The sequence below is a fragment of the Eleginops maclovinus genome, chromosome 15 (assembly GCF_036324505.1).
Source record: "Eleginops maclovinus isolate JMC-PN-2008 ecotype Puerto Natales chromosome 15, JC_Emac_rtc_rv5, whole genome shotgun sequence".
In the NCBI taxonomy this organism is placed as follows: Eukaryota; Metazoa; Chordata; class Actinopteri; order Perciformes; family Eleginopidae; genus Eleginops; species Eleginops maclovinus.
In genome coordinates, this window is record NC_086363.1 from 13771179 (window position 1) to 13785653 (window position 14475).

At 39.0% G+C, this 14475-nt stretch overlaps 1 protein-coding gene across 4 annotated transcripts in view; it reads right to left on the reverse strand.

Annotated features, from left to right (window-relative positions):
* Window positions 1-14475, reverse strand: part of plcb1l (phospholipase C beta 1-like) — a 111847-nt gene that overhangs the window by 23672 nt on the left and 73700 nt on the right. For all 4 annotated transcript variants that reach the window (XR_010167524.1, XM_063902458.1, XM_063902457.1 and 1 more), the window contains exons 11-22: window positions 13489-13646; window positions 11048-11130; window positions 10686-10770; window positions 6222-6396; window positions 3383-3469; window positions 2102-2172; window positions 1793-1889; window positions 1591-1675; window positions 904-1028; window positions 633-787; window positions 382-546; window positions 41-140 (exon numbers count right to left, since the gene is read on the reverse strand). Coding sequence is in view for 3 of the 4 variants with exons in the window: in XM_063902458.1 (XP_063758528.1) it covers window positions 41-140; window positions 382-546; window positions 633-787; window positions 904-1028; window positions 1591-1675; window positions 1793-1889; window positions 2102-2172; window positions 3383-3469; window positions 6222-6396; window positions 10686-10770; window positions 11048-11130; window positions 13489-13646 (1386 nt within the window). In the remaining variant the exon portion in view is untranslated. The remainder of the gene's footprint in view (window positions 1-40; window positions 141-381; window positions 547-632; window positions 788-903; window positions 1029-1590; window positions 1676-1792; window positions 1890-2101; window positions 2173-3382; window positions 3470-6221; window positions 6397-10685; window positions 10771-11047; window positions 11131-13488; window positions 13647-14475) is intronic.

The following is a 14475-nucleotide window of genomic DNA, read 5'->3' on the forward strand; positions in this document are numbered from 1 at the left end:
CCTGGAGCAACAAGAGATGGGATGAAAAAAATGCTGTCACCTGGACGGATGGCTGACACAGGAATGATACGGTGGCCGATGAACTTCCCACCTTCCTCAAACACAGCTATCCTTAATGAGGCGAGTGTGGGCAGAACAACCTGAAAATGTGGAAAAATCTCTTATTATCAAATCAAAATGACGACACAAAGCTGCTGTTCTGCTACAATTTATTTTGTAAAAACATAATCTTTTCATTCCATGTTTTGGTTAATACATGAAATATGGTTATTTTAGTTATAGTTATTGGGGTCAAAATCAAATTAAATGTATCTTTCAAAACAGCCAGTTTTTGTAAAGGTATATTGAATGCTATTAAGAACTGGAAGTAGGAAGTCTGACCTTCTTGAAGACAATGGCCTCCTCTTCCCAGACAGGGTTGATGGCGTTGCCCTGAGATGTCTTGGTCTTGAACGCTTTCCTCTTGGTGTCCACCGGCAAGCCGAACATATCAATCTCGACATACGTGCCCACTTTCTTATCCGACAGGAACTGGCCTGAGATGATCTGGAAGAAAAGAGTAGGAGTTAAGCACAAAGACAAACAAAGTCAGAAAGAAACATTTTCCCAGACACAAAAAGGCAAACACACACCTTTACAGACAGTGTGTTCGCTACGATCCCGTCCACTGTGCTCTCAGTGAAAGGGTCAAAGTGTTTGTCCGGCCGCCTCATAAACTCCGGTTTGAGCCTGTAGCCACATTTCCCATTGTACTCATACATGCCCAGGTTCAACTGCATGGACAAATCTGTGGCGTGAGGACAGAATACAAATATTAAGATGAGCCAACAACAGTAATATAAAACAAACTTACAAATATTTAAAGGTTTTTTTATGGACATGTGTTTCATGATCTTTGCTCACCGATGGTTTGGAAGTTGAGAGCCACCAGCTGACAGCCGGCGTTCCAGAAAAGCTGAGGGTTGTAGTTGGAGGAATCCACGCGGGTGCCTTTAGGGTAGATCCTGCTCAGCTGCAGCTTGTTGTATCTGGAAACAGCTGGTTAAGGTCAATGCTGCATGGCCTGCACTGCTAAGCAGAACTGGAAATATTACTGCTATTATTCTTCCATTATTTACAATACTTACTGTACTGTTATTACAATTAGAAAAACTAAAATAACTGACTTAATGAGACACAGTTTTTTGTACTGTATATCACCAAACCTCCCTATTACAGCTCATATGGCTAACAAACTTAGCTACATGAGCTGTACAGAATTAGACACTCTGTGCTTGGACTCCTGCTGTGCAAAGAAAAGACTCCCAAAGAAACCCCAAAATTACTGGGGGAAAAAAGGAAAAAAAAAACGTGGGAATACAACATCCATACACTGTATGTTATAACATGAACGTAAACAAAAAAAAAAGAGATGCACCCAGGAGGATGTCAAAAACCTTCCACTTGGTGCCAAAAAAGACAAGCAAATGAGTTTATAATAGTAAATAACATATTTCAGTATGAATACTGCAGACGGAGCTAAAAAAAAAACTGAATTGAACCAATGTTGCAACACATTATTAAATATAACAGTTACACTGAGAAGGATACTCCACAAACTCCACAGGGCACTTGGTGAGTTGTTCCAAAGCTTTAGTCTCAACAAAGGAGGACATCTGGAAGCTGCGATTGATCTCTGTAGGCAGGTACATGATATATTATTTAATGTGTTTTATTTCCGTATTACTAATTAAGGTATCAAAGTTGCTCTTTTAGCAAGAAAATGTCTCCATCTAAGTCTTAATGTACATACTTTTGGAAGCCTCGAAGCTGTTGAACTTCACTGGCTGGATGTAGATGACCAGGTTGGACATTTCCTCCGTGGCAAATGCCTCGCTGCCTGCCGTACCCTGTACATGAAAACACACACAGAAAATAAATCATGTTATCGATATTTTTAAAAAGAAAGGTCTACTTAAAACAATGTTTGCAGAACTAAACTGCAATATCAAATGTGAACAGTAGAGGGCAGCCTCAGTACATGGCATGCAAACAGTACACTGAGCTGTAAATCCTCATTATTATTACAAGCCTTTGAATTGAAGGCGGAGTGTTTACGAACCTCATCCATTGAGCCCTTTTTACAGTCGTCATCATCATCATCTTCATCCTCACTTTCTGCCTCCACCTCGCCTGCGCAATGAGTGACAAATATGTTTACAGATAAACAAAATAAAGGTTTGAAAGGCTTTTAAATGCAGTGGCGGCTGGTGGAGTTTTCTCCAGGGGGGGCTATAACTCCAAAATGTATATATATATTTAAAAAAAAGCATGCATACATGTACTAAGGTATCAAACGAGTGTATTTACATAAATGAAAACAACAAAAACAACATTATAGATATATAGATAGATAGAAGTGCAAAGAGAAACAAGTGCGATATATAGAGTATGTACAGTATATGCAGTTAAGAGTGATTATGTAAAGATAAGGGCAGTATAAAGAGGTGGGAATAATTGGCATAGTATAAACAGATGTAGTATGAACAAATATACAGATGTGCTATATTACTATACAGAGGGCCAATATACATATATAAATATCTATCTATTATCTCTAGATATATCTCTATATCTATCTCTAGATATATCTCTAGATCTATATATTTAAATAATATATATCATATATAACATGGACAATACACATACTTTATGACAGAAGGCTGTGACGTCAGCCCCGCCGCCATATCCAGCTGCATTCAGCTCGGGGCGCAGGAGAGGTGCGCCCCAACATCGTCCTATCTCTTGTATTGAAGAGGAGCTACTGCGCATGTACAACTTTTAACGAGAGTCTATGGGCAAAGATTCCTGCGCCCCAGGGCGGAAATACGTCACCAATCAGACAATGTCAACGAACGAAATAACTTTACTCATCATTAACTATGAAATATTTATCTTGCACATCTAAAAAAATATATACATATATTTCAAAATATTTGTATTTTATTATTTCATTTTTATTTCATTTTTATTATGTCTTATTCAAGGAAATGTGGTGAGAGGTGAGTGGTGGGGCGGCGCCCTAGCGCCCTCTATTGGCCAGCCGCCACTGTTAATGTATGAATCAGTCCCCTTCATTAATTCATCTGCAGCTGTGACACGGCTTACACTGAGCCCCGACGGAGGAAATTAATTTTAATATTGTTTTGGTTGAGCTGACCCGTCGCATAATGAGAGATCTACTAAAGATTTACCACTGAATCGGAGGTCACTCTGACTGAGGAAATTAATTTTAGCAGCTTAATGGTCACACTGACCTACAGAGTCTGCAGCCCGTCTAATGAGATCTTGGGCTAAAGCTTTTTCCCGCAGAATCTGAGGTCATGTACAAAGTATGACTCACCGATAGACTTTCTGCCCTGCGGCCTCAGGCTGAGCTCAGCTCCCTCCGGAGGCTGCGAGGAATCCGCCGTCTCCTCTTTGGTCGAACCTGTAGGGTTAGAAAAAAAAAACGTATCAGCAAAAACTATACTCCTGAAAACACTACAAGCTCAAACTGTTGTGAGTGTAGTACAGGAATGTTTTTGCAGATGTGTTTTGTTAAGTTCTAATATTAGGTATTTTTTATTTCACAAACATATTAGGCTATGTACATAATCAAGTAACATCACACGGTAGATAAAAAGCCATGTGCTGCTTCAATACTGATCGAAGGGTATGTCTTCCTTCCTATTTGGTTCATTTAAAGGCGACTACACTGAAAAAACTTGACTTTAATTTAATGTTTTTTTCAAAAGATTTCACATATCTGTATTAGGTTAGTTGAAAGTAATAATATTATGTTCAAATATAAAATATTATGTCAGTTTAATATTATTGCTTTCAACTAACCTAATACAATTATCTGGAACCTGTTGACATAATACATTTAATTAAAGTGACATTTTTTCTATGTATTGTGCTCATTTTCAGGTTCATATTTGTATTTTGTTTCTCTACTGTTACATGTCTCCATGCTTCAATGTTTAAAAAGGTCTTCATTTCTCATACTGCCTTACTGCAGCACCTATTTTCACCCTCTGTCGGAAACCAGAGCCCAGTCCGCTCTGATTGGTTAGCTGGCTATTCTCTGTTGAGATTGGTCAACCGCTAGGAGATGTCCCGCCCCTTAGCCTATCGTGAACAATACATTTGAGCACTAGCCAAAAGAAGCAGGAGTACTACCTAGTGATGTCACTACGTTGCAGAAGTAAACAGTGTGCTGGAGGGAAACTCTTCTTCTCTTTAACCAGTGTTATTTTACCTTTAAGTGGCCATACCGTAATTCTGAGAGAGGATTTCATAAAAATGTCTAGAGTGAAAAGTAGGACACAGATGCACACTTTACTGACTTTTTTGGTTTTACATAATCCGTTCTTAAGACCCTGGATTTATATCTTTAAAGCATCTTTACATTGATGCAACATTGTCATCTTTCAATACAAGGAGAATCTACTTCTTCAGATCCTTAGAAATTGGTGACTTTATTCTCAACCACTTTCTTGGTTTCCCTGCTTTTCCTCCTTCTCTGGCTAGACACTGTTTTTAATATCAATCCTTACCTCTAGGGTACGATTTCATAGCTATTCAACACTCATCACGTACCAACCTTCCGTCTCTGATCATCTACGCACTACCTGGTCCAAGAATCTCAAAGGAGAGATATAGACTTAGAAAGAAAGCTGAGATTTATCCTGGCACTGATCCAAATGTTGATAATGTCACCTTGAACCACATAATCCCCCCCCACATGTTTTGGACCGGCTCCACCCTATTTCTATTTCAGACATATCTCTTTGACTCACTCTCAGCCATCACATCTGCTTACTCCCGGGCCTCACCCACAGATGGCCTGTTTGGTGTCCAGCCCACTGACACTTCAATGTCGTCTGACCCTAGTCCGTATTTTTTTTTTTTTACATTGCTTGCGAAGCATATCATTCAGTACCCACTACTGTCATACAAATTGAATAAAGGGTGCCAGATACTTTGTGAAGTTAGGGGAAAAAATACATTAGTTTGAATAAGAACATTTTTCCCCAAATAAGGTCCCTTTAACTGGATTCTGTCCCAACTACCAACAGTATATCTAGTATAATATAGGTAAAAGTAGATAGGTGTATATTTCTGTTCTGATTTACTTTGTACTAACTTTTTTAAATTAAGAAGTTAATTATCCATTTGTTATTGAAGTTGTATCTTTGATACTAAAATCTTGTCTCAGTCTCATTACCTACTAAATGTTCCTTTGTTTAATAGATTAGATTGGCTTTATTCATCCCAATTCTGGATTATTTAATAATATATTATTAAGGCATTGAACATATATTGTAGAAAATAAACATACAAATGAAATATATATACATATCAACAGTAAAACATAAACACTAACAGTCATACATAGAATGTGTTATGTGTTTTGGTTGTTAATTTCTACAAATATATCAAGAATGAATATTTTTCTTACGTGTTTGAAGAGCCACAGAGTGTGCCTTAAGTCTAAAACCAAACCTCGCCACTGATTTGCACATTTCTTCATGCACAGCAATTAAAATAACTTTTGTCCATCAATGCATGTGCTGCTCATTCTCAAACACCAGGGGGAAGTGTGTGTTAGTGTAAGTATGAAGCCTGCAGCTCAGCTACCGAAGAAAATGAAAGTTGATTAATTGCGTGGTTAATTATAACACATTTTTAACCCACTGAATCATATATTTTATGTGCAGACCAGAAAAATATACGTGGAAAAGAGTCATGCGTGTACACACACACATAGAGCACACATATGAAGTGTAGCCAACTGTAATGAACGATTTGGGAGAACTAAAACCAGAGAACAGCTGTGAAAATATAAAAGTCCATAAATTCAGTTATATAAAAGTTCACCTGACAGTTATGGTGTAATGTACACACACACCATACAGTAAAAGCCACAACTGGCTGGTGTTAAAGATGCCCCAGTGACAAGCCCGAGTGTATGCAACAGCCAATAATACCTTCAGCTGATGGAGAGGGCCATGAAAAAGATGAATGATAAACAATAGCTCTGTTTCACTCCAGTGACTCCGTTTCTTGACAACAGAGGAGTGTTGGTTCATATTACAGATGGTCAGGCTACATTTTACATCTGGAACATTGTGATTAAACGCTCCCTGTGTGACTTGATGGCTCTGTTTATAGGATGCACGCGTGTGTGTTTGTACCTGCGCTCGGGGAAGAGGGCTCACACACACTGGAGGAATCGCTGTAGGTGTTGGAAACCTGCTCCGACAGTTTCTTCTTGGTGCTTCCGCTCGTCTTGTGGTGTTTCTTCTTGTTCTTCACCAAGATCTTCCCCATCAGCTCCATTGGGCTCGGGAGCGGCACACCAGACTCCAGCTGAAGAAAGCAATAAACACAGACAGACTATCAAATGTGTAATAAGGTCACAGGACAAGAGGTAGATAAATCTGTATGTTTGTATGATCTGGAAGGAAGCAGAGAGACATGTTTGTGACAAGGACACAAGAATATGACACTAAATAAATGTCATTAAGTTAAAGTGTGTTGCTCCATTGGGGCCATCATTTACAACAGCTTGGAGACAAATTAACAAATTATAGGAAGAGAATACTGAACTTGTTTACTGGAGGGAGCCATTCAAAATGTAAATTCATAGCAGTTAACTTTTTTTTCTGTTCTGCTCATTCACTAGGGAAGATTGAAGTGAGCAGGGCTTGTTAGGAGTCTGACTAATGATATAGACAGGAGGAAAAAGTAATCATTTTCAAAAGCCAAGTTGCTTTGATGAAGATGACTATCATGCAATAAGGCAGGCTTGTTTGGTTCTTTCGATGAATGGATGAAAAGATATTCAACCCATGTGTTTAAACATGTCTGACAGGGATGTTCTTGCATGTTTGCCAATTTTAAATGAAAAAGGTTTACATCCCTTGCCTATAGTCAGCTAGTGAGGGTAAACACGGATTCCTCGGTCGCCATAATGGTGGATTAGCTTTATTTTTAATGCCAAATATTCCACAAAAACAAGTTCTCACCAATAATAATTTACATGGACATCTGTGCCGCATCCTGGGATCAGGGCAACTGTGATTGGTCACACAACCCAGGACTGGAATTATTATGATTTTGGCCAGACTTTCTCCAAAATGTCGACACAGGTCTGTCCATGCGACCCTACCTTGTTTTTGACTTTGAAGATCAGCAAAGTGCTTAACAAACTCTGTTGATGTAACAGCTCAAAAGTTTACACTTTCAACACTAAAATCATCTTCCTGGGGGGAGACTGAGCTTTAAACACAAACATTCGCCCTCTCAAGGGAGCTGGCTAGAAGTAGGAAGATCCTCTGATTTATTCATGGGGTACAGTGCTTTTGGATCACAGTGTTTAGGGATATCAATTATTCATTGGAGAATGTCAGCAGTGATGGTGAATACACATACACATTCACAAGCCTTGGAGTTTAAAATGTATCCACTATCAACAGGACCTAACTTTTGAACATTTCTTACTTTTACTGACTTTATGGACATTTTAAAGGGACAATTTACCAAATGCAATTTATCAATCTATATTGTTTATGTGTGAGCTGCTGAGTGTTGGATATATGGGGCATAGAGATGTCGAGATGTCTTCCTTCTCTCAAATATAATGTAACTAGTTAGCATTTGTTGAGCCCAAAAAATGTAATTCAGCAACGTCTCCTTCCAGAAATCATGACCTGGTTACTTAGCAGTTTCATGTAGGAACTATTTTCTTTCTTTTGTATATTGTATAAACATAGGCATACATGACAAACAGAAAATATAGATTTCTTTATGTTTGGGTTCACTGTCCCTTTAAGTCAAGGTCATTGTGTTCCCAATTATGGTTTGACCGCAGCTTAAATATAAGCCTCTACGAAACTGAACAGAAAAACATCTCTTTTTCTTCCAAATTTGTAAAACGAAACAGTTTTGGCAATACAGCCTTCATCAGCATAATGAATGCAGCGATGATCCATATAACAGATATGAAAAGATGGCAAATTTAAGTATTTTCAGATAATTCTTCTGGAAAGCAGACTGTTCTCTTTTGCACAAAAAAACACACCAACATTGTCAGCAGTCTCTCCTTCTCACTACTGTTTGGTGGAGTGCAGATGCAGGAGGAGCTGTAATCCTCTTTATTCTCACCTTAGGCTCTGCTGAAACCAACCCAGCCATATTACCTTATCTATGGAGTAACGGATGCGATATCCCATTTGATATGCTGTATACCCGCTGTCTCAAAGCCAGAGGGGAGTGGTTGTCATTGCACTCACCTTTCCCAGTTATTACACGCTCAGTATTAGAAATCTGATTCCTCAACGGCACTTTTCCTTTCTGTCTCCCTCTCTAAATTCTCCCTTGGTGTCTCCTGATATCTTCCCTCAGCTACTCTATTCCAAAAGGCTTTCCCCAGATAATACTTCAATGTCAAATACAGTCAGGGGGGCTACTGGGAACTTAAGCTGCTCTACAGTGTTATATCACCAGGACAAGACATCCCTGGTGAATAACATGCAAGGAGGTATGTTAAATTACACGTGTGCAGCAGACACGACGAGAGTCTGAGCGTTTGTGCGACAAGTGCCCAGTATTTTCCTCACGTAAATGCCTGCGTCATTAAACACAAAGATGCCTGTGGGAAGAAAGAAAGAAAGAAATAGTTTGGCCACAAAGACATGAAGCAAGCTTTTGACTGGTAGCCATGGCAACAGAGGGGAGACAGATAAAGGGCTGGCAAGGAAAGCTACGTTAAGATTATAGCGTAAACATTTCCATTTAGATTTTATGCCGCCATCGTCCGCAGTCTCTCCCATGCAGGGTACTGTGGGATGATTGATAAAAAGTTGGATTTAAAGGAGCACAAATAGCCACAGGTGTGTGTGTGTGTGTCCAGAATAAGAATTTGAGAGAGAATGAGACAGAGGAAAAGTCTGGGAGGTGTTCAGGAGCGTGCCAGGAGCGACAGAAAGAAGAAAGACAGCGACGCATTTTGCCAGTTGCTCGAGGACATGTCAATGTGTTGCTGTTTTTAAAACAGATGGAGAAACACAGACAGAATAGTCGTGTACTGGATGTGGACATTTTAATGAATATGTATATAAGTGGCTTCTGGAGAATATCTAGAAGAGAAGTATTTTGGGTATTATTTAAATGACTAACTTACCTTACGTGGAAAATCACCATAAGGAATCAAAAAGATTCCTACTTTATAATACCAGTAAGAATATTTAAACACATTACAAGGAATTGGTTCAAAGATGACAGCTGTATTAAAGTGGCCATAGAAGGCATCTATCTGGTATTTTAAAATGTTCTCTGATGTCTAAATAACTTTAGTTGATCCAAAAAATGTCCAGATGCGGTTTTACAGGCCCATTGACAACCCTATGATTTGGTCCTAGAATGAAACAAGCTGGATTTCCTTATTTGGGGGCTCATTTAAATAATTATGGACGAGCTCGGCTCTGATTGGCTGGTTTACAAGGAGCAATCCATGGCTGCCTCAGAGCCCACAGAAGTAAGTGTAGTTCACGAAACTGTGAGAGATGAACCATGGAGGCTATTGGCATCCAACCTTACATGTTTGAGCCTTTATCGGAGGAGGAAACCGATGAATTTGAAGAACAGCCAGTTGGTCGGAGATTGGAGAGCAACGTTAGGGAGTGGTAAGTGTTAGCGTTAGTGTTTCCAGTAGCTGGTGTATGCAAATGTTGGGGCTGGACTACCGTGTGTTACATAACACACAGGGATTGTTGTAATTCGCCCGTTTTACCGCTGTGATATGCATATTCAGGATTTGCACGTGAAGGAGGAAACAATGGTGTTTGAGGTTCACAGTATGTCAGTTCAATGTACCGAACTCTCCTTATCAAGTGTGCCAAGGTAAATACAGTTTTCCATTCTATGGAACCTTTAAATCACAATGAAAGGATCTTTTTAGGAAATTTATGGAAAGGAAAAAAACCCCATTAGAATAAGAGATTAAAACCATATCTTTGATGATAGATGCAAAAATCATCAAAAAATGAGTGAGGTATAGAACACAAACAATTACTAATGACCCCGCGGTTAGAGGTTAGTTAGTTAACTAGGGTAGTTATGAAAATGAAAACCTATCTGTTATCTGTTAACTTTTAACTGTATAGTATAAAATAATGTCGGTACTTAGTTTTTTTTCATTTTTGGATGTAATTTAATTATTTAAGCTATCTTAGTTTAACTTATTTCATTATGTTATGTATGCCCTGAAACCTTGGAATTTCTTAAAAGGAAAAAAAACAAGAATATATATATTCATGTGTGTATATATATTTTGGTATATAACGTGTTATCCTGAATGTATACATGTATGGGTCACTTGCTGGCCAGAAGTGTTCAACGACACGTCTTTGGTGCACTCATGTGTGATGATATCTGTTAAATCCCTTGCTGCTTGCCTTGTCGTATGCATCCGTGTTGAAAAGAGAAAGACCAAGCATGTGTGAATGTACGTGTGACTGTGTGTGTGTGAGTGTGACTGTGTGTGTGTGTGTGTGTGTGTGTGTGTGTGTGTGTGTGTGTGTGTGTGTGTGTGTGTGTGTGTGTGTGTGTGTGTGTGTGTGTGTGTGTGTGTGTGTGAGTTCATCCTATGTACTCACAGGATATTTCTCCAGAGGGTCTGTCAGTAATGCGTCCCCAAATATTGACCGGCAGTACTCTGCCATCTTAGCCTGCTGTTTTGGCCTGTAAGTCACCACACACACAACAAACACATCATGATTTCTCTAACAAATATCAATAAACACTGAAAAAAATATGTTACTCCTAGCAACCCCCTTAAGAGAAGAGAACTTCTCCCGAAAGCTGCATAGACGTTTACACTGCTGCTACACATGGCAAAGAATGGCTGATTGGGCCTATTGATGCCAAAGCAACCAATGACAGACAGTTCTGATCAATAACGGTGACTCTCGTTGTGTTGACTATGCATCCCTGGTTTTTAAATGAGCTGCTGACTTACGAGTCCACGTGATTCTCAAAAGACAGGATGATGGGGAAGGGCGAGGTCTTGAACGCACACTCTGCTATAGCCTCGATCACCTCCTAAAAACACAAACAGAAAAGAAAAACGGTTGGCAGTATTAGGAAACATGATTGCACAAAAAACATTTTTATTGCTTTTAAAGTAACACAAGTAAAGTGCACCATAAAAACAATGGATGTCACTGTCGGTAAATGAAACAACAGTGACATCTGTCTTGGCTCCGATGTTTTCCCGATTGGCCGTCAGAAAATGATTGCTTTTAGTGTTTTCCTTAATAACATCGGGTAAACAACAATTTCAGCATCGTCTCTTTTAGAACGCGTCACAGTTATGAGCGTAATTTGGCCTCTCAGCAACTCTTTTATTAGAAGATAAATCAATATATTTGGTTTATCCGATAATGTGTTGTTGAGTCGAGACGAAATAAAGCATTTTAAAACACTTAAAAGCAAGAATCACAAATGTTTTTTTTCTTTTCCTCAGGGAATATGCCCACTTAAAATCCATAAATGTAGAAGAGAGCGTGAAAAGACAAAAGCAGAAAGCTATTTTAAATAGATATCTGGCTGTATTGAGGCTGCTGAGAGCAATATATACACGTGTCGATGTGTGTGCAGGATTTCAACATGATGGTACACTTTCTGGTTAATAAAGTGAAAGAAAACCATCTTAAAGTATAGCACAAATAGCTTCATGCTCATTCATTCACCCCCTCATTTCAGAGTGGATGTGTTTCTGGAAATGGAAGCTCTGAAGTGGTGTCACTTCTCAACTCCAGTAAAGACAGCTCAACATCTGATATCAGATTTCTAAGCCTCCGATTGTATAAGTCAATTACACCATCATTAACAATGGTGTCAGTTATTGCCTTCATTTCCATTTGCTCCATCTACTCCAATAAAGTTCTTTGTCTGTAACTTAACCCTCTCCATCTGTGAGCCCCATCCTCTGCTCTTCTCTTTGTGCATTTCACTCTCCGGGTAATTCCATTAAGCGTGTTCTACTTCTTTTGTTGCTCTCATTAGATCTCATTTTCTTCTATCAATCAATCCACCCACTTTTCTTTCCTTATTCTCCTCACACCTACTCTGCCCTTAGATTTTCACACCGTCCTCCATCTCTTCCTCCTCCTAGTTATGCGTTTTTTTTTTATCTTTCTCTTGTCATCTTCAGAGACTTCAATTAAGCGCCCCTCTGGTTTAGGGCTATTCAGTGTTTCCCTGTTATTAACAATTTGTCATCTGCTGATCCCGTATTTGTTTATCCCACTTGTTATCCTGCATGTGCAACTGCATTTGAGTTTTTAGTTTGAATGAATCTTCAGATTATAGTTGTACTGATACATTTGCTGGTATTTGTAATTCATAGATATGTATCTGTTTTATAATTATTTGTGTGATAAATATTGTTATGTGTGTACCTGCCTGGGGATCAGATGGAAACTAGTTTTGAGCTGTTATCTGGCATATAGCATATTTTTTCTCTCTTTGAGATTAATGTATTTTTATGCATGCTCCTTATAAGTCCATAATAAGCCCTAATAGAGAAACCAGGCATCGCATTAGTGGCACTATTCAATGAACCACTATTTACCCTATGGACTGAACAAGTGACACTTAAAGTCTTACTCGTCAGCTAGGGAGCTGCAAAAGCTCAACATTTTAAATAGTCAAACATGGATTCGGCTCACTAGTTAACTAGTAAGACTTGATTTGCTCACTAGTTACAGTAACTAGTAAAGACGGAAAAAAAAAAAATCTATTTTGACCTTTCTAGTTAACTAGTGAGGCTCAAAAGTTCTACTGGTTAACTTATAATGTGGGAAATGTCACTAATAACAGAAGTGAGGGACATTCCGTCAGCTAGTGAGGTTTAACATATTTATTAGTCAACAAGTAAAACAGCATTCTGTTATGAAAGACTTTTACATTTTATAGAAAAATTGCATCTGGTCAGAAAAAACAGGATGCAGTGTATTCTATTCAGACCTCAAATAATGCAAACTAAACAAGTTTCAGTTAGATGCTGTTTACTAGAGGAATGCACTACTGTTTTGTAATGTGAAATGTAACACACCAGGGTACAAGTGCATTTCATTGTGCAACCCAGCATTGAGTGAGTATCTAAAATCATTTTCATGTCAATGATACTTAGGAACCTGTTTTAACTCTAAACTATCTAAAATAACTACAACATAGAAAGGTTGTGGGGGCAAACAAGACACAAATCAGTGTTTGATGAACTAAGTTGATCATGTGTCTGGGAGCTTTCTTTACACAGAACCCCCCTCTGCATGTGTCTGTCTACAGACACATGCAGATGCATCTTTAAAATAACGGGTTCCTGCCCGTTCTCCCCCTCCCTCTGCACTCCAACCCCTCGCCATAATCGCTGTCACTCCACTCTCCTTGTGTTACCTTGAATGAAATTTCAGTTGTCATGGTGAAGCCGTGAGTGATGACGGGCTCTTCTTCTGTGGTGCGACCCTTCCAACAGTCCAGTTCGATGCAGCGGCATCCGGACAGGAGAACCTGCTTGTACATCTCGACAGAAGAGTTCCCCGCCAGCTGGCCAGCTGCACACGTAAACACACACAAACACAAAACTTTAGGTAACTGTGTTTTTGCTCCCGAAAGAACCCGGAAGCCTACAAAAATCATGTCCTCCCACCTTTCAAGAGCTCATTACCACTTTATTTGCTAGCATGCAGTAAAACAATACAACTGTCGTTATCTGGAGCAGGCAAATCTCATCACCCTGTCACCATTAGCCAAGCAATTACCTCTTCACATTAGCAACGCGTTTTCCTACAACACGGTGGGGGCTGTGTCAAAGTGAGAGTCAGAGCTGTTCTCAGCTTAGCTGGCATCTTTTTTATTCGTTTGTGCTCCTTTTTTGACAGTCAACCTTTTCCAAAGTCATTAGAGCAACACGGTGCATAAAACATTGCCATAATTTACCACGGATCAATAGGATGGAAATACATCAGGGTGAATCAAATACTGAGTCAGTTGAATTATTTTGTGTGGATCTTTATTATAAAGTTGTCAATACCTCTCTGTTATCTGTAATAATATCACAATGCGTCTTTGTTGAAATCAAAACACACCTTTGTTTGTTTTTTTCTAATTTCTTCATTCGCAGGCCATGAGTCTGGCCTATTACAGATATTCCATTATTTCCATCGCTGGAGAAATTTGATCCACTTGAAAGATCCAATGCTTTCCCGTTCCCCCCAGAATAGATTTGAATAGATGAATTCTAATATCCATTGAAGAGAAAATGGCCCCTGTATTGAGCCCCATCATGCTCGTGCACTGCTGAGAGGCAGTTACTGTGACTACCAGTCAAAAGAAATATTTAACTCATGAATATCAATGAATTGAGTCTCAGTGTAGGACTTG